Source organism: Limanda limanda, chromosome 20 (assembly GCF_963576545.1).
Source record: "Limanda limanda chromosome 20, fLimLim1.1, whole genome shotgun sequence".
Classification (NCBI taxonomy): Eukaryota; Metazoa; Chordata; class Actinopteri; order Pleuronectiformes; family Pleuronectidae; genus Limanda; species Limanda limanda.
This window is the reverse complement of record NC_083655.1, coordinates 20411509-20437451: the sequence shown is the minus strand read 5'-3', so window position 1 is coordinate 20437451 and position 25943 is coordinate 20411509. Positions and strand designations below refer to the sequence as shown.

At 40.5% G+C, this 25943-nt stretch overlaps 1 protein-coding gene across 1 annotated transcript in view; it reads left to right on the top strand.

Moving 5' to 3' along the window:
• Window positions 1-16527: 16527 nt before the first annotated feature.
• The window catches only part of reck (reversion-inducing-cysteine-rich protein with kazal motifs), a 69704-nt gene continuing 60288 nt past the window's right edge, over window positions 16528-25943 (top strand). Inside the window, exon 1 of the mRNA XM_061093563.1 lies at window positions 16528-16717. Within this exon, the coding sequence (XP_060949546.1) occupies window positions 16651-16717 (67 nt within the window). The 5' untranslated portion in view covers window positions 16528-16650. The remainder of the gene's footprint in view (window positions 16718-25943) is intronic.

Sequence of the window (25943 nt, the reverse complement as noted above, 5' to 3'; positions counted from 1 at the left end):
TTTATACAGTAAGGGGTTAAATATAGCCCCACAGACACGGGACAAAACTGGTAATTGTGGCCTTCAATGTGTCTTTTTATAGATGTTTTTCAAACAGGGCAAAGAGTTTGTGTCACGATGTATTATTTGCTACAGTGGATAGATACAGCAGACAGACTGCTGACATCATTTGTTATGATGATGCTGCAACAGTTTTGTAGGGTTATGCATAGTTCAGCAGCCTTGTATAATAATAAATAAAAAGGATAAAACCCATCTACAGTTTTTAGCTGACATCATATTTCATATTATTTATCAGTGTATATATATATATTTATATATATGTTGGTGAAATCAGTGGAAAATAATATTAACAATTTCCAATCGTCATGCAAAACCAAAATAAATTAGATTAAAATGAATTGGCCTCCCACACACAGATCATACACACAGTCATACCACAATACAATACCACAAATGAAAGGCATATTCTATTTTTAGATATGTTCTGTTTTCTGACTCAGTGGTCAGTGGTGCACAGAGCCTGGTTTCTGGCTTTTGGAAGATTCAGCAGCAATATAAAAAAAAAAAATGATGGCAGATTTTGGCTCTCTGGCTTCCTCTACAAGCAAAGTGCTTCAGTGCACCACAACAGACTCTCCACTGTTGAATACACAGCAAATTAAATTGTAATTCCTTCAGAGGAAAAATTTATTTTATAATTTGTTTCACTACATTATTTGGCATGAGAAAAACAAAGAGCTAAACAGAAAGTGGTGGTGCAAAACAAACTTCATTTAGACCGAGCAGCTAACGCTACACTCCCCAGTGTGTATACTGTAGCTGTCCAGTATGATGGATAGACATCATTCACACCACCTGCATAGATTTATTTTTGAAGCCTGATGGATTTACAGCAAATGTCAAATGTAAAAATATTATTCACCATATCTATATATACTTAAACACGCAAAGGCACAAAAAAGGACTGATGTGCATAATTGGAATAAGGATTAGGAGGGCAGAGGCAACACATGTGAGACTGTAGCTGTGGCTCAGGATTTAAAGGCAGGTTGTAAAGAAAGTTGCAAAATGTTCTTTATTGAAGTTTGTTGAATAAGAATAAGGCTTGTGGCCTCTGGCTTCCTGATGGAAAGGGAAGGGTGCCTCTTCAAAAACACTGTAAACCAGTTACAGCTGTCTTTCTGATGCTGTGCTGGACTCATGCATCTTGATGTGTGGTGCCACAGAGGGCTGAAAGGCTAGCTGTCTAACGTCCCGGGGTGTTGCCATAATAAATGTCGACTGACTTTGACAGATACTCATCAAGCTCCCCTTGCAATTCTGGAGAAATATATTTTTCTGCACCGCTACACATAGCTGCGTCTTGCCTTCAGTCTCATCCTGGCTGATCTAATGGCAGGTTCTGTTATATTGAGGTTCTTTGCGCAAAAACAAAGTAACAAAGTTACTTGTCGTTGTAGAGCAGGGCCAACTTTTTGGATAGTGGTGTTTTAGTTGAAGAACTAACAGCCTCTGTCCAGGTCAAGTACACTAAAGCTGATGTCTTTGTCTTCTACATGTGTGGCTTCACCTTTTCATGCAAAGGTATTGGTTTTCTGTTTGTTTATGTCACATTTTGCGTCTATTGCTTGTTTGATGTGTCACCTACTCACTGTCGATCCTGCGTTGGATTTATACATCAGGTCCTCTGGAGTTTCTGAGGAGTTTATCCTAGGAGGGGAGAAATCAGGCGGGAGGCTTTCACTCAGACCTTTGCTTTCACACATACATGTATACCTCCTCAAGAGAAACTCCGGAGAATCACCAATCTCTCCGGTTTAAATACCAGACTTCAGCTTCACCACTCCGCCAGATCGTTAGCCTCTGCAATATAAATCAACTCGGCTGCCCTGATTTCTCCTGTGCTTCCTTATCTGTTTTTTGGACTTGCTGTACTCTCTAGATTTTCGACATTGAATAAACCGCTGCTTCCCTGGACCTGTGGAATCCTCCCACCTGCTTTAACGTCCAGCCCAGCTCCCCTCTTCTATTAAATTCTTATTAAAATAAATAACCTTTTCAATCTCTACTTTGTCTCTGTGTCTGCATTTGGGTTCAGTTAAATTTGTGCCTCTACGATGCCTTATTTTAGAATTGTGTTACAGTTGAGAATAAAGCAGTTTCCTTGCTTGAGAAAAAAACTAAATTTGAACAGCGTCTGATCCCAGCAGCTGTCTCAATATAAATGAGGGCGTAAATATGTGTAAATACATGTGTGCTGCCCACATTGCTGTTTTGGAAGGTTGCATGGATGTTTAAAAGGCATTTATTAAACATGCATACCACGCAAACACATTAACAGATGTGAGCCTCAGAACATTCAATCCTTCTACACGATGTTCAGCATGTGAGGAGGTTTCTTGAGGCTATTAACCAAGACACAATGGAGATTACTGCCCCGATGTGTAACCGAGTACACATTCAAAGATCCCTTAACTGAAGCTAAAGTCAATAAGATATCTAAAAATCAGTCCCTCAGAGGCAGATCGACTGTATTTCAGTCTAAAGATGTAAGACTGACATCAAGTTGAGAGGCTGTGATTCAAGTTCTCTTTTCATGTTTCACCTTTGAAAACAGCTAAAAGTGAGATCACAATGTACTGAGCCATGCTAGAATACATTAATACATCAATGCAATGAGTCAGACATGAAAGTACTGGCGATCAGAAAAGATTTGATTTAAAAAAAAAAAAAAAATTATATTATTGAATCACTTACTAAAAAACTCTGTGAAGGCCTGGTATTTAAATCATTCCTGATAAATTCAATCACAAGGGGAAAGCATTAGGTTGGTCTGGTCACATGTGGCATTAAAATGTGTCCTGAACGTGTCTCCTGTAACCACTTGTGAGCTGTGTGGTTTTTCATATGTGGCCCAGGACATATTTCTATTCACACATCAAAAAAAAGTGTGGCCCCAGACCACCTCCGTAGGTGGGCCAAGTGATCAGATCTCAAGACATAATCAGGACGGATTTGGGTGATCACTTGTAATCAGATCACTCAGGACTGATGTTTTTACCGAATCCAAATGAACAACTAAGAGCTGACTGATTAAATAAAATGTTTCCACTCAATTGTCTTTTTATAGTTAATGTGGCACCCTGAATTAACTGACATTTATTAATAATTTATAATATAAAGTGTTTTAGCTTTAGTTAGATTATTATAAGGTAAAAATATCTGTTTCTATTTTTCTCTTGGACTAGCTAAAGTTCAACTGACAAGGCACTGAAAGAGAGTGGTGGACTTTGTGTGTCTGTTCTCAGTTGATAGTGGTGTGATTTTCTACATGACTATTATGAGCTTGTGGTGCTTTATTTCAGGGTGGTTAAAATGGTTTGGAAACCGGTATTTGTCAATTTGTATTCCGAATACATTCAGATACAGGTGTGAGCTCACCTCCAATGATGTCACAGCAGGTGTTAAGGTGATGGAAAACACCTGCTGTGACATCATTGTTTAGCATGTGGCCACATGCTGGGTTTCCGTCCTGTAGCGAGCAGCTCAGCAGCAGAGTTTGACCCTTTGTGATTCAGTTAAACTCCTGATTGGGACCTGAGGGATTTAGTATCTAAAAGATAAAAGACTACCTGTAGTGTGTTAGCAACCTTTACTGGCAAATTGTTTGTGGTCAACTTTTTCCTTTGCATAATATCACTGTACATTTAGATGCTTTCCAGATTCACAAGATGCTAACTCAAAGAAAACTCCCACTGTTCTAAATTCCTGTGTAGGAAGGGGAAGAAAAAATCCCAAACAGCTCATCGTGCATCCCAAGGTTCTCTTATAATACCAGATAGCAGTAAATACCTTGGACAAACTGCGGGAATGGAGATCAGCTGTAATACGGGTCAGATTATTCTTAAGGGTTGATAAAAGCTTTTCTGGGTTTGCGTAGTCTGTTAGTAGATTGAGACAGTGGATTATTGATAATATTTAGCTCTTGTTGTGTTCTTAGCCAGGGTCAATGCTGTTAAGATGAGATGTGATGTTAGGAGGTGCTGTGGGTTTGTAAGGGAGGAGAGATCATCTAAAAGAGAGATAGAAGTGGGGAAGGGGATGCCGAGGTGTGTAAAACCAGAAGACATGGGAGTAGTTGTCCTCCGCAGTAGAGCAATGTGCGCAGGTGTTGCTGTCCAGTTAAATTGTTGAGTTGTATGACGTTTTGAATATTGTAAGTCATGGATATCAGTTTTCTATTTTATGGTTTCTTTCACCTTTATGTACTGGTGGTGACAGTGGGCTATTTCCTCTGGGTTTTTTTTTTTAAGATGGTCCGGTTATAATAGAGCTGTCACTGCTAGGGTGTTGGGAATAGTTTCCATTACATCATCCCCTGACTATTTAACTGCATTAATTCATTTTGAAATGGCAATGTCAATTAGGAAAATGAATAAAACTATGTCATACGAATAGGTTTAAGTATAAACAACAATCCGACAAGATTAAAATGTTCTGTCCATACATACCTGAAAAGGCAATCACATGACTATTCACCTACTGGGCATGTTTGTGCTGGTATAAACAGGAAGCAGATTGTCTAATGATGGTTGCGTGGATGCAGAAAACACGATGACATAAGAAACAATAACAGTTGGAAAACAGTAAGAGCGACGAGGTGGAACTGCTACAGCAATCACTTCTAGAAATTTAGTTGTAACTGATAAGAACCAACCAGGAATATCTCAGTTTTTGCCTGTTAAAGCTATAATGCAACTACAGAGTTTTTTTAATCTGAAACGAGGACAGCAGCATTTTCCAGGTCAATTGCTTTAGAGGCTCAACAATTCCAGAGTAGTGTGGATACCAGTTCTAAACATAGCGGAAGTTAGTGTGGGTATAACCCTAAAACTAAGCTGTCCAATCCAATGATCAAACCTATTCTCCCAGTCATGTGCCATTTGACTAACCAATGGTTTATCTTGAACATTCAGTCAGTCAGCGACAGTTGCATTTATAGAGTCGGCCCCACCACTGGATGCGGTTCAGCCAGAAAACAGGCCCGGAAGTCAGAGCATATGTGAGCAGACCTCTACTCAATCTGGTATCAGATTAAATGAGACTCAATCACAGAGTTCTGGCTCATTTATTGGCATCCTGTGACCACAAAGTACAGAGGCCATGTCACAGCCCTGTAGGCAGGCTTTACCTATGTTTGTGTGTGCATGACTTTTTCACTCTGTGGTGTTTTGAGAACATTTGGCTCACATATGGCCTCCAGGTGCACTTCACCCAGATCCCCCCTCAAGCACATGCTTACTGTAGCCACACTAATTTCCCTGAGATTACTATAAAGAGCTTGATTTAAAAATAAATTCCCTTTAGCTTTGTTCATGCTAACCACTGATTTATAAGATTTATTAATTTACCAAATGGTTATGTGGGAGAGTCACATTATGGGACTTTCATTTGCCCCAGCTCAAGGAAAAATACTGAAATGTTGGAGACATCAACTGAGTAATAATGGGATTGCATTGGATTTTCATTTGATTTGTTTATGTGGAGTGCATTTGCCCCGATGTGGCAATCAGTAAATTATCATTTTTGTAAAATTTGTGAAGGTCATGGTGAATGTGTTGGACCCAATGATACAAAGTATATATTATTTGTAGAAGCGAAGAAGCAATTAACTATATTAGACTGAAAATTCAAAATAGAGATGTACCTGTCTAAGGATGTTGTTAATTTGATAAGATTTAGCTTTTCAATGGGAATGTTTGCTTATTTTTTTCATATAGACTAGCAATACTATCTAGCAATACTTTAATGTACATCTACATCTTATCAAGCACATAAGTCACCTGATTGACTCACACCTCACTGACTGCAGGAGGTTGACCTTGTTACGTTGGGAACGGAGATTTAACCCACTAGCTGATAAATATCTGCCATAGTTATGACCTGAGTAAATACAGCCACAGCGTAGTGTTGTAAATACTGTCAAATATTGTTGAGACCAGTTATGAGAGTGAGTGCATGAGTAAGTTGTCGAAAATAATGGTAAATCTCAAATGTTTTTGTTCTTTTGATATTAGAAGGTCAAAGCAAGTGAAAATTATAGACTGAAGTAAACATTTTATGAAAATCTGTTGATGCTATTGTGCTGAATTTGACATCACTAACATTCCCCTTTGCCCCTGCTTTATTAGTTGCTTCCTCTGTCATTGTTAATAATTAATTAGAAAAAATGTGGTAAGTGGGGGTTTGAAAATGTTTGGCTTCTCAAGGGGTACATGCTAGAAAAGCTTTACAGCAGATAACGGAGCCTTCAAGGGATAGAGATTTAAACTAAAAACATTCGGGAAATGTTGACGTTTCGAGTCGAATTTACACCACAGGTGTAGTATGGAGGCATTTAATGTGTGTTTTTTTTTATGTTTGAAGAATCGGTCTCATAAATACTTAAATTACATAAGATGTAAACATGAAATAACTGAATATTAATGAAAGAAATGGACTTTTTCGTCTCTACCTTCTCTCTTTCTATTTTCCATCTTGTCTTTTCAATCGGTTCCTGACTTAAACATGGCGTATATGTCATCATACTTTGGAATTCAGTGGTTACTCTGCATGTGTGGTTAAGTTAGCCACCAACAAAACGTTAGTGTGATCATATGTTTATAATATTATTGTGTCACTATAATAGTGTCGCAGAGGTGATGATTCCCTGTTTGTCTGTTTGTGAGCCCTCACTTAAAGTTACATCATTAATTGTTGATGTAAAACTATTAAATGAACAACTTTCATTTTCAGTAAATTAATGTTTTAATTTACATCCAACTCCATGGAGTCAAGGATTTCATTCAGGTATAGAAATACAGCACACATGGTGCTCTCAGCCGTCAGTCCTGACTGGAGTGGGCCACAGGTGGCTCATGTTATGTTCCTTCATTACCTGCTGTGGCAGTGTGAGTCATGTCCTCAGCCATGTCAAGCCCAATGCCTGGAAACCAAGCAAACAGCTCTATATAAAGGTGGACTTACTGAGGAACAACAGCAAAGCTGATGTTCCTGTTCTCCATCCATCATGGCTGACACCAAATAACTGACATGGCCTCCTCCTTTCTCTATTTCTGCCTTTTTCATGCACACACATGCTTCAGTGCAATGCACCTTAAAAGAGCAGTGAACTTGACGATGTCGTTTGCTTTGGGAAATGTGGAATTTCCATTCACTTCTCTCTTTGTGTTTATACTTATATCTTTGTGAGGACCATTTTGAGCATATAACGTGAGGACATTTCGACAACTCCTCACTTTTTGAAAGGGCTGTTTGAGGGTTAAGAATTGCTTGCTAAGACCTGGTACACTGTACTTTTATATGTTTAAGAGCTGATGTGCAGACAAGAAAGTTCCGGAAGGACACTTTTAGTTTTCGATGTTTATGAGTAAGCTACTCCATGCACTTTGTTTATTCTGCCCAGTAGGTGTCACTGCTCATTCTTTTGTACAATGTTTATTTCATGGTTATTGGAAACATATTTTTATAAATAAGTATATAATGTTTTTTTGTCAATTTTAATTGCTCCTGGTTTTGATGGGCAATGTACTAAGAGCTAAATAAAGACTATAATGTCTTCAATCATGGCATCAAGTGGTAGGAAGCAAAACATTTCTAACACTGAAATCACTGTATCTGTGGGTGAGGTGGAGGTGAAGAAAGACACAGCAGTCCGCTCAATAATAAAAGAAACTGCACTGATTCATAACGCTTTACCTTGCAGGTATTGCAGTGAGTATGACAATGTAATAATTTAATAATCCCATCCTAACCTGCAGGCATTATTAAACTCAGACAGGGATTGTGTAAATATGAATGGAATTTATTGTTATTATATCAGTGAGCTGTGTGTGTGAGTGGGCTACAGAACAAACTGCTGTTCCCCCACTATTACCATTACTAATCAGCTGTTACTGATTAAATAATTGCCCTGTTATTTTCAAATTCTAAACAACGTGGCATAATAAGTATAAAATACTTTTTTACACATGGCCTCATTTGGACATTCTGCAGAGTTGTTACAAGGGGGCTGGCCAGAGAAAGTCAGAAGAAAGTCCCGAGTCTTATCACTCGGACAGTTGTGCTCTCACATACGGAGAATGCCCTCTGGAGAATGTTTGGAGGTTCTCTAGAGCTCATTGCATGTCTGACAGCAGCTGAAGCTAAAGAGTCAGTCACCCTTAAGGTTGGCAGTTCGATCCCCAGTCTGACCCATCTGCATGCCGAAGTGTCCTTGGGCAAGATGCTGAACCCTGAATGGCCTCCCATAGAATAACAAAGTGCTGCGAATAGATGCACTGTATGAATGTGTGTGTGAATGGGTGAATGTAAAACTGTACTGTAAAGCGCTTTGAGTGGTCATTAAGACTAGAAAAGCGCTATATAAATATGAAACCATTTACCATTTACCATTACCCTGGAGGGCAGCAGAGGATGTGTCGGCATGCGTTAAAATGGGTAGTTAGCAGTGAGTAGTTATTAGTTAGTAGTACAGTTAGCACCAGAGCTGAGAGGGTTGGAGCAGTGATCAGAGACCAGTCCTTCTGTTCTGCACAGTTTCCTCTCTGTTGGCTTAAAACATAAAAAATATTGATGCACATTAATTTTTTCAGTAATTCAAAGTTCAAGAATTAACCCAAATCACATCCTTTGGAATCAAAGTAATATGAGCGTGTATGATAATTAATTATAAATGAGTTGATATTCAATGTTTAAATGAGCATGTTGAGTCAAAAACTAGATGAACCTTGTCCTTCTAATACATGATGTGCTTATTTTCAAACAGTGACTGGGCCCTGTCTACATAACAGGCCCACATTGGCTTTATACCGGACATGGGTTTAATTCAGACAGAAGGACACCCACACACATGCACGCACACACTGTAACTCTAAAGCTGTGTAATTACTGAAATTAAACATCTGGTTAGTGCAGACGGTGGCAGACCTAATGGAAAACAACAACACTGAATTCATCATGGTGCATTACTACATCTGCCTTGACAATGGAGCTTTATGCTGCAGCTGGGAGCCTGTTGGCCAGTCAGTGACGGATGGAGCTTCTGGCCTCAGGCTTTGTACTGTCGGTCTGACAGAAAACAAGAGACTCTCTCTTCCTTTTCCTCCAGACTCCTGTTCAGTCAGCTGCTGCTGTAGGCAGATGTACGCTCGTTATTATTATTACCGCTTCTGGTGGTTTTCAATTTGGTGAGAAATACAAAATAGTGAAAGATAAATTCTGTGCCTCACTTTTATATAATGCTGTAAACAAATTATTAGACACTTCTGCAAAGGAACTGATTTTATAACTTCCCCAGCTCTGATTAAGTGGTGATCCGGAATCCCAAAATGATGTATTCACAAATTTATTTTAAAGCATGAAATGAGCAATTTGTATGTGACATGCATTCTTGCATTGAAAACCTTACTGACCAGACACAAACATTGACAACTGACAGCAAGACTGATACATTATTCAGAGAGAGACAGCAGCAAGCCATGACGCTACATGACTGATGTTCATGTATGTATGTCACCTAAATGGGATGATATCACTAGAGCCTTTGTCAGACATGACCTGTGGATAAAATTGGGAGAATTGGCTAGTTTACCTAGAATTTGTGTTAACTTTGCTCTGGAGATCACGTGATTTTCTTGACAACACCAGTGTCAGCTCTTATCTCCACAAACTCTCTTGACACATTCGGCTGTGTTTTCTTTTTAAATGTATGTTAGCACATTTTCAACGGCAGATATTTAGTTTTTTTTCATTTTTGGTCTGTCGTTCATTAGAAGCGTCATCAACCTTAAAACTGGTTTGTCACATCAAATTTTCCTGGATTTCTATGGAATTAATACTAGAAGGCCAGGCAGATACAGTCTGCGGAGACTGCTGAGACTGCGGAGCATCTGACTCAGACATTTGCGTTCACACATGCACCTCCTTCAAGAGAAAATACGGAGAAACTGCAGAGTTCAGGGCATGTCTGAAAGCAGCGTCAGGACAGAGTGCTAACTCTAATCAGGATGCAGGACCAGAGCAGGATGTGGAAACAAAACAAGGCCACACCTCCAGCACCCATTTATAGATAAATACCACTTACACTGAAGAACCATAATCATCACAATTATAAAAAATAGATTACTATAACAGTGTGTCAGGTGATGATTTCCCTTGGTTCTTCTACTCCGGATCTGCATAGAGCGACATGGACCACCAATACCACATCTTTCCACCAAGTTCTGTAGTAATCCGTCCTGAAATGTTGGCGTAATCTTGCTTACCAAAAGACAAACAGACGGACAAACAAACAAACTAGAAGAGCGCCCATAGAGCGTTTATCTCGCCATGTCAAAGCAGTGTTTCCCATTTATTATCCCGCCATATTTACATTTGTCCTGCCACGTTTTTTTCACTTCTCTTGATAATGTAAGAACTTTAACTTGGTGTTTTGCTCTGTTGCTGCATTTTATAACTTTGTTTTGCACCATGCTCAAGCTTTAGTCCATAAAGTTTGTCCTCTCAAACCTCATAGTTTCAGCTGCAGTTGTGTGCGTACCTGCAAGAGGCATGCTATACAGCTCTCTCTCTCTCACGCAAGAACTCCCCTTTTCTCTTTAGTCTGTGTACCCATCATTCATATGAAAAGTTTTCAGGAACACAGGGGGGGGGGGAAAGTTGTACATTTACGAGAATAAAGTCTTAATTTTGGGCTGCATGGGGAATATCAGAAGATCAGCCTGTAGATTGTGTTAAAATAAGTAATATGGGGCATCTTGTTGAGTTATATTTTTAGTAAATAGGGGCAGCTGTCGCCAAGTCTTTCCCATCTGTCCTTGGGCAAGATACTGAAGCCCGAATTACTCCTTCTCATATAAATGCTGCACATAGATGCACTGTATGAATGTGAGTGTGAATGGGTGAATGGCAATAAAACTATAAGGTGAAGAGCTTTATAAATACAGACCCTTTACCATTTAAAGGTCTGGATAATACCAACATACTTAATTCTTTGGCACATCAGTATCACATTATAATTAGTGTCAGGGAAAGAAGCACATGGACTTGGATGAGATTGTCTCTTTTGTGGAGGAGGAAATGTTAGACATTGTTCGACTGTATAATGTTGGTTGGGGTTTCATCGTTTCACAAAGAGAATGGTTCAAGATTTTGTATCCACAGCTTGCAGAACTCCAGCGAGCATGGGTTCTCCTAGCTACTTATTTCCGTAAAAATATTTGTTTTCTTTAATCTCGTAAAATTACGACTTTATTCTTGTAATATTTGGACTTTAATATTTGGACTCTTCAAAGTAGCCACCTTTTGCTTTGATGACAGCTTTGCACACTCTTGGCATTCTGTGAATCAGCTTCATAAGGTAGTCACCTGGAATGGTTCTCCAGCAGTCTTGAAGTGTTCCCAGAGGTGCTGAGCACTTGTTGGCTGCTTTGCCTTCACTCTGCGGTCCAACTCATCCCAGACCATCTCATTTGGGTTTAGGTCGGGTGGTTGTGGAGGCCAGGTCATCTGACGCCACACTCCATCACTCTGCTTCTGGGTCAAATAGCCTTTACAGCCTGGAGGTGTGTTTGGGGTCATTGTCCTGTGTGAATACAAAATCCCACTAAGCGCAAACCAGTTGGGATGGCATGTCGCTGCAGAATGCTGTGGTAGCCATGCTGGTTAAATATGCCTTGAATTTGGAATAAATCACCAACAGTATCACCAGCAAAGCACCCCCACACCATCACACCTCCTCCCCCATGCTTCACGGTGGGAACCACACATGTAGAGAGCATCAGCTCACCTTTTGTGCATTTTAAAAAGACATGGCGGTTGGAACCAAAAATCTCAAATCTGGACTCCTCAGACCAAAGTACAGATTTCCACTGGTTTATTGTCCATTCCTTGTGTTTCTTGGCCCAAGCAAGTCTCTTCTTCTTGTTTTCCTTCCTCAGTGGTGGCTCCTTTGCAGGAATTTGACCACGCAGTCTCCTCTGGAAAGCTGATGTAGTGATGTGTCTGCTACTTGAACTCTGCGAAGCATTCATGTTGCCTCTAATCTGAGGTGCTGTTAATTTGTGAGTTCTGAGGCTGGTAAATCTAGTGAATTTATCCTCAGCAGGAGAGGTAACTCTTGGTCTTCCTGTCCTGGGGCGATCCTCATGAGAGCCAGTTTCATCATAGCGTTTAATGGTTTTCCGGATTTACTGACCTTCCTGTATTAAAGTAATGATGGACTGTTGTTTCTCTTTACTTAGTTGAGTGGTTCTTGCCATAATATGGATTAGAACTGTAGTCCAATAGGCTAATTCACTGTATAGAACTCTACTCCAACCCTGCCTCTGCACAACACAACTGATGGTCTCAAACACATTAAGAAGGAAACAAATTCCACAAATTAACTCTTGACAAGGCAAACCTGTTAATTGAAAACCATTCCAGGTGACTACCTCATGAAGCTGATTGAAAGAATGCCAAGAGCAGCAAAGCTGTTATCAAAGCAAAAGGTGGCTACTTTAAAGAATCTAAAATATAAAACATATTCTGGTTTGTTTAACACTTTTTTGTTTACCACATAATTTCATTTGTGTTCCTTCATAGTTTTGATGTCTTCAATATTAATCTGCAATGTAGAAAGAAAGAAAAATAAAGAAAAAACATTAAATGAGAAGGCGTGTCCAAACTTTTGACTGGTACTGTATGTAAGGAGGTAATGACACTAGTACACGGCGAGCATGTCGTGTTTTTAAGTCAAAGGACAGTCTATCCCAGACAACCTCAGTACATCAGTATGAATGCACGATTCATTCTCCTCTTCTCTGCTGCCAGTTGGCCCTCTCTCCGGGGCCCCTCACTATTCATGCCAATCGGCAGTATGATGTAGCCACATGGGGCCAAAGTGCTGACTCCAGCCCCTGACATCCTCCCTCACTCTCAACCTTTGACCCATTACAAAAGAGGGTGTCTCCCAGAACAGAGATTTCCCTGCTGTTTGACAGCTGTATGGCACAAAAAGCCGCCTGGCCCTGTTGACACGGGCATTAAGAGGCACAATGAGGAGACAGACTGGGAGGCCACCCCCCTGGAAAAGAACACTTCCTTCCACTTGATGGATGTATAGAAAAATTGCTATCTGTCTTACCTGAATGGTCTTCTTAACATGCTGAAGCTTTCAGCTTTGACTATACTAGTACAGTTAGAGTTAGACAGATGGAAGGCTCCTGATGATCTGTCTCATCTCCCCTTTCCATATTGTAAATGGTACATATGGAATAAAGTACAATGATGACTGCTTCTTTGATTGGCTTAGGAGCTACTTGGAGCTGCAGAAGTATTCCTTGTGATTAGTTAGTCCTCCTCAAACCAGTTGTGCAACACGCTGTTATTTATTGTTTGTCATTGTGTGCTGGACGTTGAGTGAAGAGCCTTTTATAAACAGTCTATGGTGCAACATGAAGTTAGAAAATGTTTTGCTCATCCAACCTGGTTAATCTACAACTAAGATTTCATTTTTTATTTTATGTTATATTTTACATTATTTATTATTATTTAAATACTATTTATAATATTACTGAATCATGTATCTACTTATTTCACAAACAACTGTCTGTCTGGAGGCATATCTTTAGAACTGTATAACTTATTGGCTTCACACTTGGCATGACTAATGTACAAGACAGTGTAGAGCAGATTGGCGCAGCACAATAAGGCTGTATATATTTTACTGTACATACTATAATATGCTGTATATACAGTATTGTACAGAACATTCAATTGCAGTAATATATTGGAATGTAAAATGTACCAAATAGCTGACAACTGGATGCAAGAAAGTGAAATGTGGAATCTGTGATTAGGGGGTCCTACATTTGTTTTGTAAAAGAAACATTAGATTGTAAACAGCACTTTAGCTTTAGTACAGCAATTGTATCTTTAATTTCACTTTAGAATCCTCCTTTGTTGATACTTAAATTCTCTCAACCTTCTATCGTTATTCTTCATAACCATTATACATGTACATACTTGCATTAAAGTGCATAATATCATAAAACAATAGAGATTTAAAGTGAAAATGTTATACTGTATGTTTATAATTGTTTAGATGGGGCATGTTTTTGGTCTAGGGTGTCAGAGACATACAGTAGATATGCAGGGAAAGTTGATATAGCAACACACTATCTATACAGGCACCATTGACAGGGACGACTTGATGTGTTCCAAGCTGCACAGTGTTCACATAATGTTTCATGGTTGCAGTATTGACAGGATCACTCTGTGCGGTAATTGTCCATTAGCTTCTGCTGCTAAACGCACAGAAGACTAATAACTCCACTGATGAACAAGAGCAGCATGACCAAAGAGGAGAATCATTCACAGATTTAATGCATGGTCGTGTTTACTTGGTTTTCTTCAGACAACAGTTTCCAGACATGCAGGCTATGTAAGTCAGACATCTTAAAATTTCCCATAGGTGTTCTTCTAGTGCATACTGGGAAACATTCTACAGTGACTGTGAATGCATGATTGGTTAAATCTAGGGCAGGGGTCTTCAACGTTTTTCAGGCCAAGGACCCCCAAACTGGTGGAGAGATGGAGCAGGGACCCCCAACTATATATGTTGTATAAAATTAAAAAAATAAAGTTTTATATTAAACTGGGCCTAGTGCCAAGTGTAAACATAGCTACCCTGTTATTGTGCATTCAATACTAAGCTATTCAAATATTACACAGGTTCATATATTCATACATCTTGCATACAACACTGAGATATTAAAGTAATACACAGATTCATGTTTTTATTTTAAACATGAATGTAGAAGAGACAGTGAATCCTCAAGCCATCTGTGGATGGCACACATACTCCCACATTAGTGAGATGTCGGACCCTGATGGGTAGCACACAACTTATCTAATCTTGGATGGATAGCAGTTGTCAGGCAGAGGGTCAAATCAGCCTCACAATATGTTGGATGCATGTTAATATGTATTTAAAGAAATTTAAATTTGTGGAAAAAAACAGCGGACCCCCTGTTGAAGACCTCTGATCTAGGGTATGTAGTGCTGTAAAAGTTAGCAAGAGCGGGCTACACTTTAGAAAAGTTCAGTTAAGGTTAGGATTACATCGGATACATCCCACCTCCTAAAATCAGCCCTCTTGTCAAAGCTAGGCCCCAAAATACATGAACGCACAAAGCCTGAAAACTGCTAAAAGACGACTTTTGACTAATGTCTCAGCTCCAGTGATATATATCTCTCAGGCTGAAGACTCGGGCCATGTGCAGTGAGAGCAAGTGCAGGTTAGGTAAGGTTACTGACAGACAGGTACACCAGCAAAATCAAATTGATTGGTCGTGTTTATCACAGTCCTGAATGGGACACAGACACTGGCTTCTTGCAAGGTAATGCAATATGCATTGTGAGGTAAAACTGAAGTATTGCATGCTAATGCAAAACTTATTGTGAGGGAATGCTCACCGCGACTGAGTGGGGCTGGTGGGAACTGTGGAGAAAGTTCGGACCCATCTGGAGATTCTCTGCAGAACATGTCTGAAAACGGCTCAAGGTTGTTTTTCACAACATGCAGGCAGGGGCAGGACATAATGCATTCAATCTGCTGATCACATGTTTTTGTTTTCAGCACATTGACACCGGCATTGGCCTGTATCACCAAAATCTCTCTTGAAGTGTTTGGTTAGTGTAGTTTACATGTATGATTCTGCTTTTAAATTCCGACATATTTGTGTTCTTTGTTTATTTCATTTTGTTGCCTGTTCAAATTATCACCAACATGCCCACTCGCTTGTGGTGAACCCGCGGTGGATCTCCTGCTGTGTTCACACGTTGGGACATCAGGAAGTCTGTGGACTTTTTACCAGAGGGCTGGCCAGAAAAAACTCCAGAGAAAGTCCAAAGTCCAGAGCCTCTCACTCTAGCATTTGCGTTCTCACGTACAGCCCCCTCTGGAGAATGTCTGGAGTTCAGTGGATGTCTGAAAGTAGCTTATGATTCAGATGAAATGAGTTTTGATTATTGTTAATAGCAAATACAGTTTACAGTAAACTGTCCTCAATTTAAATCACCCAACCGCATGTGTGAATGTTTTTGGTCTACCCGTCAAATATTCATCACTTAATCATATTTGTGAATATAATCATTAAAATCTACAAGAGCTGTGAGTTTATACATGGTGATGGGGGTCAACCTCCAGCATTACTTTATATTGCATGTGCTGACTGTTGATCTGTACACAGGGGAATAATCTGCATTGGATTTAATAGAGTTTGTATAACTGTCTATTGCATGACCTGGCTGTTGATCTGCAGGGAAATATTGTGCAATTTAATTTAATAGAGGATGGGGTTCCTGATACTTTTACAAGTTGCTTTTGTCCCATTTAACCGGGCCAGTTCTGCATTCTGCGCATGTGCAGTGAGGTTCCCCCGCACTCCAAGCCTCCACACCTCCAAACCGGGACACAGACCGAGAGAGAGAGAGAGAGAGAGGGGGTAGAGAGAGAGGTACCAGGATCCATGGAGCATGTCACAGCGCTGGGGTTTTCTATGTCTTCTTCTTGTCCACGATGCACTTTAGGATTTCAATAAGATGCGTGTGTGTTTCCAGATAGTAACTTTCCTCTGCGCCTTCAACTTCCAGCAGCTCACAGCTCAGGGTGAGTGTATGAATTCATCTTCCTCTCTCACACACACGCACACGCACACACACACAGCTGTAAGTCATATGTCCACGGAGCTTTCCGTGTCTTCTTAACTGAGATAATAAGGATAACGTTAATAAGACAGTGTATTCGCATGGAGGCAGCTGGAGGTAAGTTGGTCGTTGCAGGACGAACTTGTTGATCCGGTGACAGCTCGCATCCTGCTGGGCCGATAGACTTCACTCTGATGGGTCGGGAATGTCGCGCCAAACTCCGTTTACAAATCCTAATAATGTGACGCTGATTTGCTTATTCCTGAACTTGGACACATCGGAGAAGTTTTATTCAGACGTCCTCTGAATCACAGAAGTCTTCTGGTAAATTCGGGAACCTGTGGGACCCTCCAGTTTGCGCTGTTTTCAATGAAACCTGCCCGGTATAACTTGTCCCCGGCGCTAGCTGCCGCCCACCGCGGAGTGTGTAGGTGCGACACGGCTGTGAGAATAACGGGAAAACCCCTGTAAAAGTTTGACCTTGGTGTATTAACTTCTTATCGTTGACACTCACACAGTGGCTCTCAGTCATGACGTGCTGCTGGGTAACTTGGGCGAAAAGCAAAGTGGCGACATTGAGGAGTTAATCCGTTGTCGGGATGAACGTTAGCATGACACTCAGTATTATGGGGGTTAGCATCCCGTTCATCTCTCGGATGAACCCTTTAAGTTTTAAGGACAAAGCGACAACTGTGGCGTAGTTAACACACACGTTCCTCTTCGCCGTATGTGTCTGCTGCTTGACTGTCATAGTTTGGAAACTACATTTAGTTTCTTCCCTGTCCAAACAAAAATGTGAGGAATAACCGGGAATAGGAAGGAAAGGCTTCCCCCTCTTCTCCGGATCTGAGGAGAGTAATATGGACCGTTATGTGCAATCAAGCTCTTTGAATCCTCCTTGGCTGACAGCAAATGCGCACCGCTTTTATTTTCTTTTTTTTGCCATTCTTCTATTCGGCGTCCACCCCAAACCGTTATAAATCGTAGTCACCACTATAAATGTTTGAAAGTGTTATTCCCTCATCTTTCTATTTCCAGGTTACAACTTTACAGCCGGTGTACTGGCAACTGTGACCTGCAGTTGTTTTTAATTGAACCTAGGTATAAAAATGTGGATCGCGTGTAAGCCATGCCTGCAGTTTATGATGAAGTCATTTTTGATTAGCCTTGTCTGCTCAGAAAGAAAAGGAACCCGAGTAATGAAGCTGCCTGCTGCTCTGAATGGAGTCTGGGGCCCAAAAGAAAGCACAGCATGGAGGCAAAAAGTGTGGGACTGATGAGCTATTAGCTTTTCAGGGTGCTAATGAATGCAGAGGGACTTGTGAGGGCAGTTAGACAAACACAGAGGTGTGTGTTGGTGCTGTCGAGCAGCTGTCCTTGAATTTGCTTTCACTTGTTAATTGGCTGAGTCAACATGGAGCTGCCACTTTGTACTATGTTGCTACATTTTTGAACCATTTGGCACGGCGTCGCCTCGGCCAACCTTCTGCTGTTATCGCAATTCCTTTGGCCAGCGTGTATCGTAGCTTCCCCCAGTGACTGTTTTATCTGAGGGGGCTCCATGGGTAGGGTTATAAATTGGTCTTAAGTGCTTGTGGGTAGGTCTTTGATGTTGAGTCCACATGGGTGCAGGATGTGGATTTTCTCTGGCTAAATATCACTTTGTGCAGTCTTTTTTCTGCCACATCTGCCTGGAACATGAAAGAAACATGGGTCTTAGATCCTCATTTGGGGAGCACATTGTCTCCCGAAGTCTTGTGTCTCGGGAAACCCTAAAAAGGGTTATCAGTGTGGTAAACAGCAGCATGTGGTAAAGTGATCAGCCGGCTTTGCCCCTAAGAAGATATGTTTTCTTCTTCTTCCTCCCTCAACTAGATCTGTGTAGAAATTCCTTACATTTTTGTCCTCTATCGAGTTTTGTGAAACTTCTCGCCTTCATTTCTTTCATGTTGCGCTTTGGTTCTGGAGCTAGCCGTGAGAGAATGCATCTGGAACCAATTTGAGTGCTCAAAGCAGAAGGGGAAGGGAAGGGAAGGGGAAGGAGGGAAGTGAACGGCAGCCCTTTTCTTTCCATGTCCACTGTGAGCAGGCATGGGCTGGAGTCCCACAAACATAATTATAGTTCTGTGAACACAAGATTAAAGTGCAGCATAGAGTTGAATTTCTTGGCCAATCCCTTGGTATGGTGATTGTTGAATTGACCATGGATGATAATGTTTTTCCAACCAGTTACCCATTGCCAATGTTTTCTCAAGGCTAAATATAAAGAAAGAGAAATGAACCCATGGAATTATAAAAGGAATCCCCCCTTTGGTTGTCGTTTTCCTAAATCAGGACGATTCAAAAAATTAGACCTAAAATTATGATGTTATAGCTTATTTTAGAAATGTTAAGCAGTAATTGACTTTCTATTCTGAAAAGGAGCCTCACATAGTTTCAAAACAGTTTTCCTTTGACTAAAACCACTGCCTTGGCTGTGTTCCCTGCAGACGCTGAGTTCAAACACTCTGCTATCAAAGGCAGCATCAACAGTCTTGTCATAGTTGAGGTTCACTTGATAGTAAACAGGAAGGCTCTTAAAGTGCACGTTGTGCTGTAGATGCTCTATATATGCTACATCATATCCAGGTGGGGTTATCATTAAGCACCAGCTGCTATATTTAATAGTGATACTTTACAATGTACTGCATGCACCTGCTGTTAGTCTCTCGACTCTCGTGACAACACAGATTTTATAAAAGCCAGGTTAGCTGGTGTTTAGTCATGTTGGTGGTTGGACGTGTCTAATCCTTCCACACAACATTCCTGTTATTGACCACACTAGCTGTGTTAAAGCTCCTGTGTAATGAAAGCGAATTTAGAAAAGAATGCATCCCAGAAGAAATGCATATAACTAAGCTGAGATGGATTTTCCTAAATTTAATGAGATATTGAAAACAGGCAAACTATTGAGCTTGTTACAAATACAAAACACATTTTTGTATGTGGTTGATCATTTATACCACCGCTGATGTACATTTATATAATTGGTCAAAAGTTTTTGTTAATTTAATAAATCTAATTTGTATTAAAATATATGCAATCCATCCCCTGAATAACTATGTAAATGATTGCTTCAGGACATGAAAATAAAACTTTGTGAGAAGGGAGAAAAGATCTGAGAAGACAGCAGGCGTCCAACCCATCACTCTGCGATTAATTACCAAATAGAAGGTTTTTTAGCTCTACACACAATAAAACTGAATATCACACTGAAGCCTTTAAAATGTATTTAAAATGCACAATAAGATACGTTGTTGAAGTATAAAGACAACTAAAAACTATAAAACTATTCTACACTATCAAAACTAGAGAAAACAGACAGATGATGAGATGCTTTGATGTACATTTGTTTGGTGCAAAGAAACTAAGAGATAAAGGCTCTTATATACTTCTACGTATCCGTTTCTCGGAGAGGTCTCAGCGGGAGACAAAGTGTCTTTTTGATTTTTACTTCTCCGACGACTATCCGTCTAAAAACAATTCCCCGCCAAACCCATAGGTGGCGCAACGGAAGACGAGCTCAGAGAAGCCTACCCCATTTGGGAAGAAGAAGTCCACGTGTCTCTGTTGACATGTTAGCTTGCGTCCCACACACTGAACCATGGTAACTAACAGATCTAAATAAAGTGACACCCAGCGTGTCAAGATGCTGATGTAATCGTTTCTTAGCGCAGCGGTTCCCCGGTCTTGTTTCCGAACTGTGTTGCTGATTCCACAGCTTGAATCTGCTTGAGGCTACATGTAGCTAGAAGCTACCCGGACCTAGCTCCCCCCCAGCTTCCACACACAGTCAGCAGGGACTCCCGGCACTAACTACTACCCAGTGTTTGCTTCTAACCTGACGGTATTATAGAAACAGTGTCATGATAGAAGTGGAATTAAAGTCGTGACGGCGGGTTCTTGCACTGTTACCACCGCAGTTAGCATGGTGGCTAGCCTAGCCCGCTAGCCTAGCCTGCTAGCGCCGTTTTGAAAGCTCGTTATAACCGTATGTGACCGTGCACACATGCCCTCAGTGCTCTAACGAGCCACCGTCAGCCAGACAACTCCGCTGGCTTAACACACACGTCACATTAATCGTAGAATCATAGTTGTGTTCGTGTTTGTTGCTACAAGTAAATAGAAAGTTTGAGGTCCGAAAATACGGAAATGACGTCATACGGAAATGATGTCGTTCGCGGACCAATCACAGCCAAGAGCGGTCCGTCGGGTCTCCAAAATGAAGACGGATAGTTAGAAAAATCAGACGTGTACGAAAAGCTGTCGGAGGCGCTCGGAGAGGACGTTTCACGACGGATAGGGCGGTCTTATCTGTCCGTAATAGAAATAACGGAGAGGCATAAATTGGCCTTAAGAGTCTTCAGTCAATGGTCTGTCTTCGCTTAATAGTAACTACATTGTCAGAGGTCAATCATTTTTAAGACATTGAAATTCCACATAACCACCATCTGCCATCACTGTCCTCATGTATGCAACACAACAGCCGTGCTACTAGGACATGAAGGCTGACAGTCCCACAATCTAGAACTTTGGATCATTTGCATAGGCAGCACCTTCCCGATTCGAGTACCTCAGCCTGTCTTTGCTTCCTTACCAGGAACTGCTGAAAAAGTTTTATTGCTTGAGAAAAGGCATAGGACAAACCTTGAACAGGATAAGGATGTTGGGCTTCTCTATGCCTAAAGGCTCCAGTATGCTTCTACGTATCCGTTTCTCGGAGAGGGCTCCACGGCGGGGCGAAGAGTCTTTTTGATTTTTACTTGTCCGACCACTGTATGTCGAAAAAAATTCACCGCCAAACCCATAGGTGGCGCAACGGAAGACGAGCTCAGAGAAGCTTACCCCAATTTTGGGAAGAAGAAGTCCACGTGTGTCTGTTTACCTCTGTGGCTCGCCTCCTACACACTGAACCATGGCAACTAACAGAACTAAATAAAGTGACACCCAGCGGGTCAAGATGCTGATGTTATCGTTTCTTAGCGCAGCGGTTCCCCGGTCTTGTTTCCGAACTGTGTTGCTGATTCCACAGCTTTTATCTGCTTGAGGCTACATGTAGCTAGAAGCTACACGGAGCTAGCTCCCCTCCCAGCTTCCACACACAGTCAGCAGGGACTCCCGACACTAACTACTACCCATTGTTTGCTTCTAACCTGACGGTATTATAGAAACAGTGTCATGGTAGAAGTGGAATTAAAGGCTTGACGGCGGGTTTTTGCACCGTTACCACCGCAGTTAGCATGGTGGCTAGCCCGCTAGCCTAGCACGCTAGCGCCGTTTTGAAGGCTTGTTATAACCGTATGTGACCGTGCACACATGCCGTCAGTGATCGAACGAGCCACCGTCAGCCGGACAACTCCGCTGGCTTAACACACACGTCACATTAATCGTAGAATCATAGTTTTGTTTGGGTTTGATGTGACACAGGGAAGGAAACAGGAAGTTTGAGGTCCGGAAATGAAAAGAGGTGTACGAAAAGCTCTACGAGGCGCTCGGAGAGGGCGTTCCACGACGGATAGGGCGGTCTTATCTGTCCGTTTTAGAAAAGACGTACAAGCATAAATTGGCCTTTAATCACTTGGCGCCACTGCCTACGACAGCCATAGACTCTTTATAAAGGTGGACAACATGACATATCCCCAAAAGTGAAGTCAAGCAATCTTGATTTCCCCCTGTTGGATGACAGATGTATAGATCATAAACCCCACCTAATATAAATAACAGAGTAGAGTCTCTCTGGGATAAAGCCATCAACAGTCTTGCGCTTCATAATGACTGAACGCTGTTGTATAGTTCATTTTAAGTTTGCTCCCTGAAAACCTGAGTCCATGAAGGTGAGACTAACCTCAGTATAAGCAGTTACTGTGGGGAGCTAAAAACCCTTCCAGCAAGCTAAACCAGCAGTTAGCAATATTACAATCACTTGCCAACCAAGCTAGCTAATTACGAGCCAACTGTAAGCATAATAACACTTCTCATAATTATATTTGGATTACATTGTTACAATACTAAGTCTGCTACTAATGTTATGTCTTAATTGTTAGCTGCAGTGGCCATGTTTATATTACAGCTATGACAATCAAACTAGAGCTAGTATGGGACTCCACTTCTTCAACCCCATTCTCCCCATCCGCTCATTGTGTGCAAGGTCTCAGCTAATATATATATATATATATATATATATATATATATATATATATATATATTGTACACTAAAATATCCCACACAAGACAGAACAAAATGTTAAAAAGTCAAGGGTGAATAGTCTCTGACTTGTTGGCCTTGTAACTTCATTGTATTAAAAATAAATAAATATCTATTGCAGAATAATTACATTAACAACTAATTTCCTTATGGCCATGCATACATACCTCATATGCTGTATTTATCACAGGATGTTTTTTCTACTATTAAAAACTCTTGACATCAAAGTTTTTCCCATACACTGTTTTAATTGAAATGTAATGAAGCTGTAATTGTTTACAATAAGACTTGAAAAACAAACTCTCCATGAAATTTTATTGGACTACAGCTGGATTTTAGTGGGCTTTATTGAACTGTGACTGAGAGAAATCAGATCCAGACAGAACTACAGGGAATGTAATCGGTCCGACGGTTGTTTTGTTGGAGACATGGAAATCGAAGAGAGCAAGAAATCGAAAAAAGATGCACTTTTCTAATATTTTCATTGTATCTAAAACACAAATCTGGGAGACATCTGTGTCCTTGTTAATATAAAATATGAATTCGTAACAGTTTGGAGCAGGTGTTGTATGTTCTAATTATTGTGAATAGTATGTGATCTGTGGTCAGAGAGGAAAAGTCTGTATTAGAACCAGATCGCAGTGAGTGGCTACAATCAGTCTGATAAACTGGCAAAGTGACACATTAGTGTGAGGCTGGTGCACACGTTGTTCCAGCAGAACAAACAGGACTTCCTAAAATACAGCTGAGTGTCTGTCCCATACTGTTCTACTTAGGGCAGCATGCTGGAGTGGCCACCTCATCGTTCATGTCACTTTGGCCCCTCTCTTCCTCTTTCATTACTTTACTCCCACCTCGTGCCACACAACCTCTCTGTGTCGCAGCCTTATAAACCTTTGTTTACACAACCTTACACTGATGCCCTGCCTCACATTAATGCTGTTAACGTCACTTCACAGAGAGCATTAAGCAGTTGGGTGTTCAGGTTCTGGATGCGGGGGGAGGGAGTGAGATAGGACAGTTCAGTTAAGAAGCATTTTCTCCAAAGAAACTTTCCCAAGGAACTAATTTCCGCTGCAAGGACCTAGTTCTAAATTAGGTTGTACCCCCCAAACAGTTCCTGCTTAGGGGTAATATTTTCCAAAAGTATTGTAACCCTTGGGATTGGCGTTGCAGCACTAAAGACAAATGGATGGACGAGTATTCCAGCATTTCCTTCAAGTGGTCAATCTCCATAGTAGCTTGTTTACTTTTTCTTCTGCTCGACAGCAACCTCTCATTCAGCTGTTCTTTCATTGGTCTCTTCTGAAAGGATGAATGGTCCTGTTTACTTTTTTGCAGCAAGTAATTTATACATTTCCAGCAGTAATCAAAATATTCCATTTACCCTGCAAACATTGGAGTTTAGGGAAAATAGTTTAATTCAAAAAATAAGCCTGCTAAAGACATAAATATTAAATAAGCAAAAACAATTTCAATATTTCTATACGTCGGAGCCACATCCAAATGTAATTTAGATTTTGAATTAGGTTTTCTAATTTCTGGTTTTACCTCAGCTCTCTGCAGTTAATTTTTCAAGTTGACCTTCATAAAGCAAACAAACTGATGAATGAATTTGTCTTGAATAGCCTGGAGAATCAATTATCATTTCAATCACTCCAGGCTTTTACTCTAATAAAGGGTGTGCCAATTCTTTAATTTCTGAGGTGCAATATGAAACATAGTTTGTATTTAGGCTTGTATGGAGGAAACCTGTTTATATTGTATTCATAATGTTGATGAATGTGTGCTGCTTTGTGAGTATAGAACAGAAACGCCAGGCAGAATTATGAAATGAAGGTATAACTTATAACCCAACAACTATGCTCTGCAGCTTGTCTGTGATGTTACTATGTCTCCAGACTCCAAAACAACAGCCTCTGTACAGCTGCAGGTCTTTCTTAAAATACATCTGATTATTAACTGAGTTATTATCTTCATTTGATCTGACTTGGCTTAAAATTATTTAATGGATGTGCTTTTCCTGGCTCCAGTCTCCGTCCATCTGTCTGCTTGTCTTTATTGACAACGTCTGATCTTATACTTGGGTAAGGTACTGAGGAACCAGGGTTTGAATGATTGGTTCTTGAAAATGATTCAAACACAGCAGCATCTGGGCAATTTACGCCAGAAAATGAAAATGTTTTCATGTATAATTCAAATATTAATTTTTATCAGCCCTCATCTGTAAATGAAATGTGTAATCAGTTGTATACAGTATAGGTGAATGTAACACAAACAATAAAACTGATTTTCTATTAGTATATCCCTCCTCTCCTCCTTCCTTCCCCATCTCTTTCTCTGTTCTATGACCTTTTACCTCTACCTGGAAGGGCACATGTATCCCATTAAGTAATTTACCATCACACACACACACACACACACGCAATACCGTACATCAGGTTTACGTCCTCCTTTGATTCTGCTAATTGAATATGAAATAAGGGAGGCAGGACATGCTCAACATTGTGTGTGTGTATGTATGTGTGTGTTAGTGATGGAAAGCAGGTGTATTCTGTAGGATTTAGTGGCTGATATGTGTGATTACACACCTGGGTATCATGTGGCTGGACTCTTCAACCAATCACACACACACACTTAGTAATATATGGTCAAACATTTCAAAAGGACCCCCTTTAGTAAGTGCTGAGCAGTATCCAGTAAACTGTTATAAATCTCCTGCACATTATGCATTTTTCTCATACCCCCATATAGCAACAGCTGTAACTTTTTATTATGCAGCAAAATATATAATACAGTTTGTCACTTGGAGCGCTGTGTAGACTATTTTGAGAGGACTGTGGTAACTTTATAGTATTTACAACTTACTCTCTTGCAGGTTAAATCACCATGATACGGTCCATAAATATTTTGTTACACTAATAATTGTACTTATGCAATTACA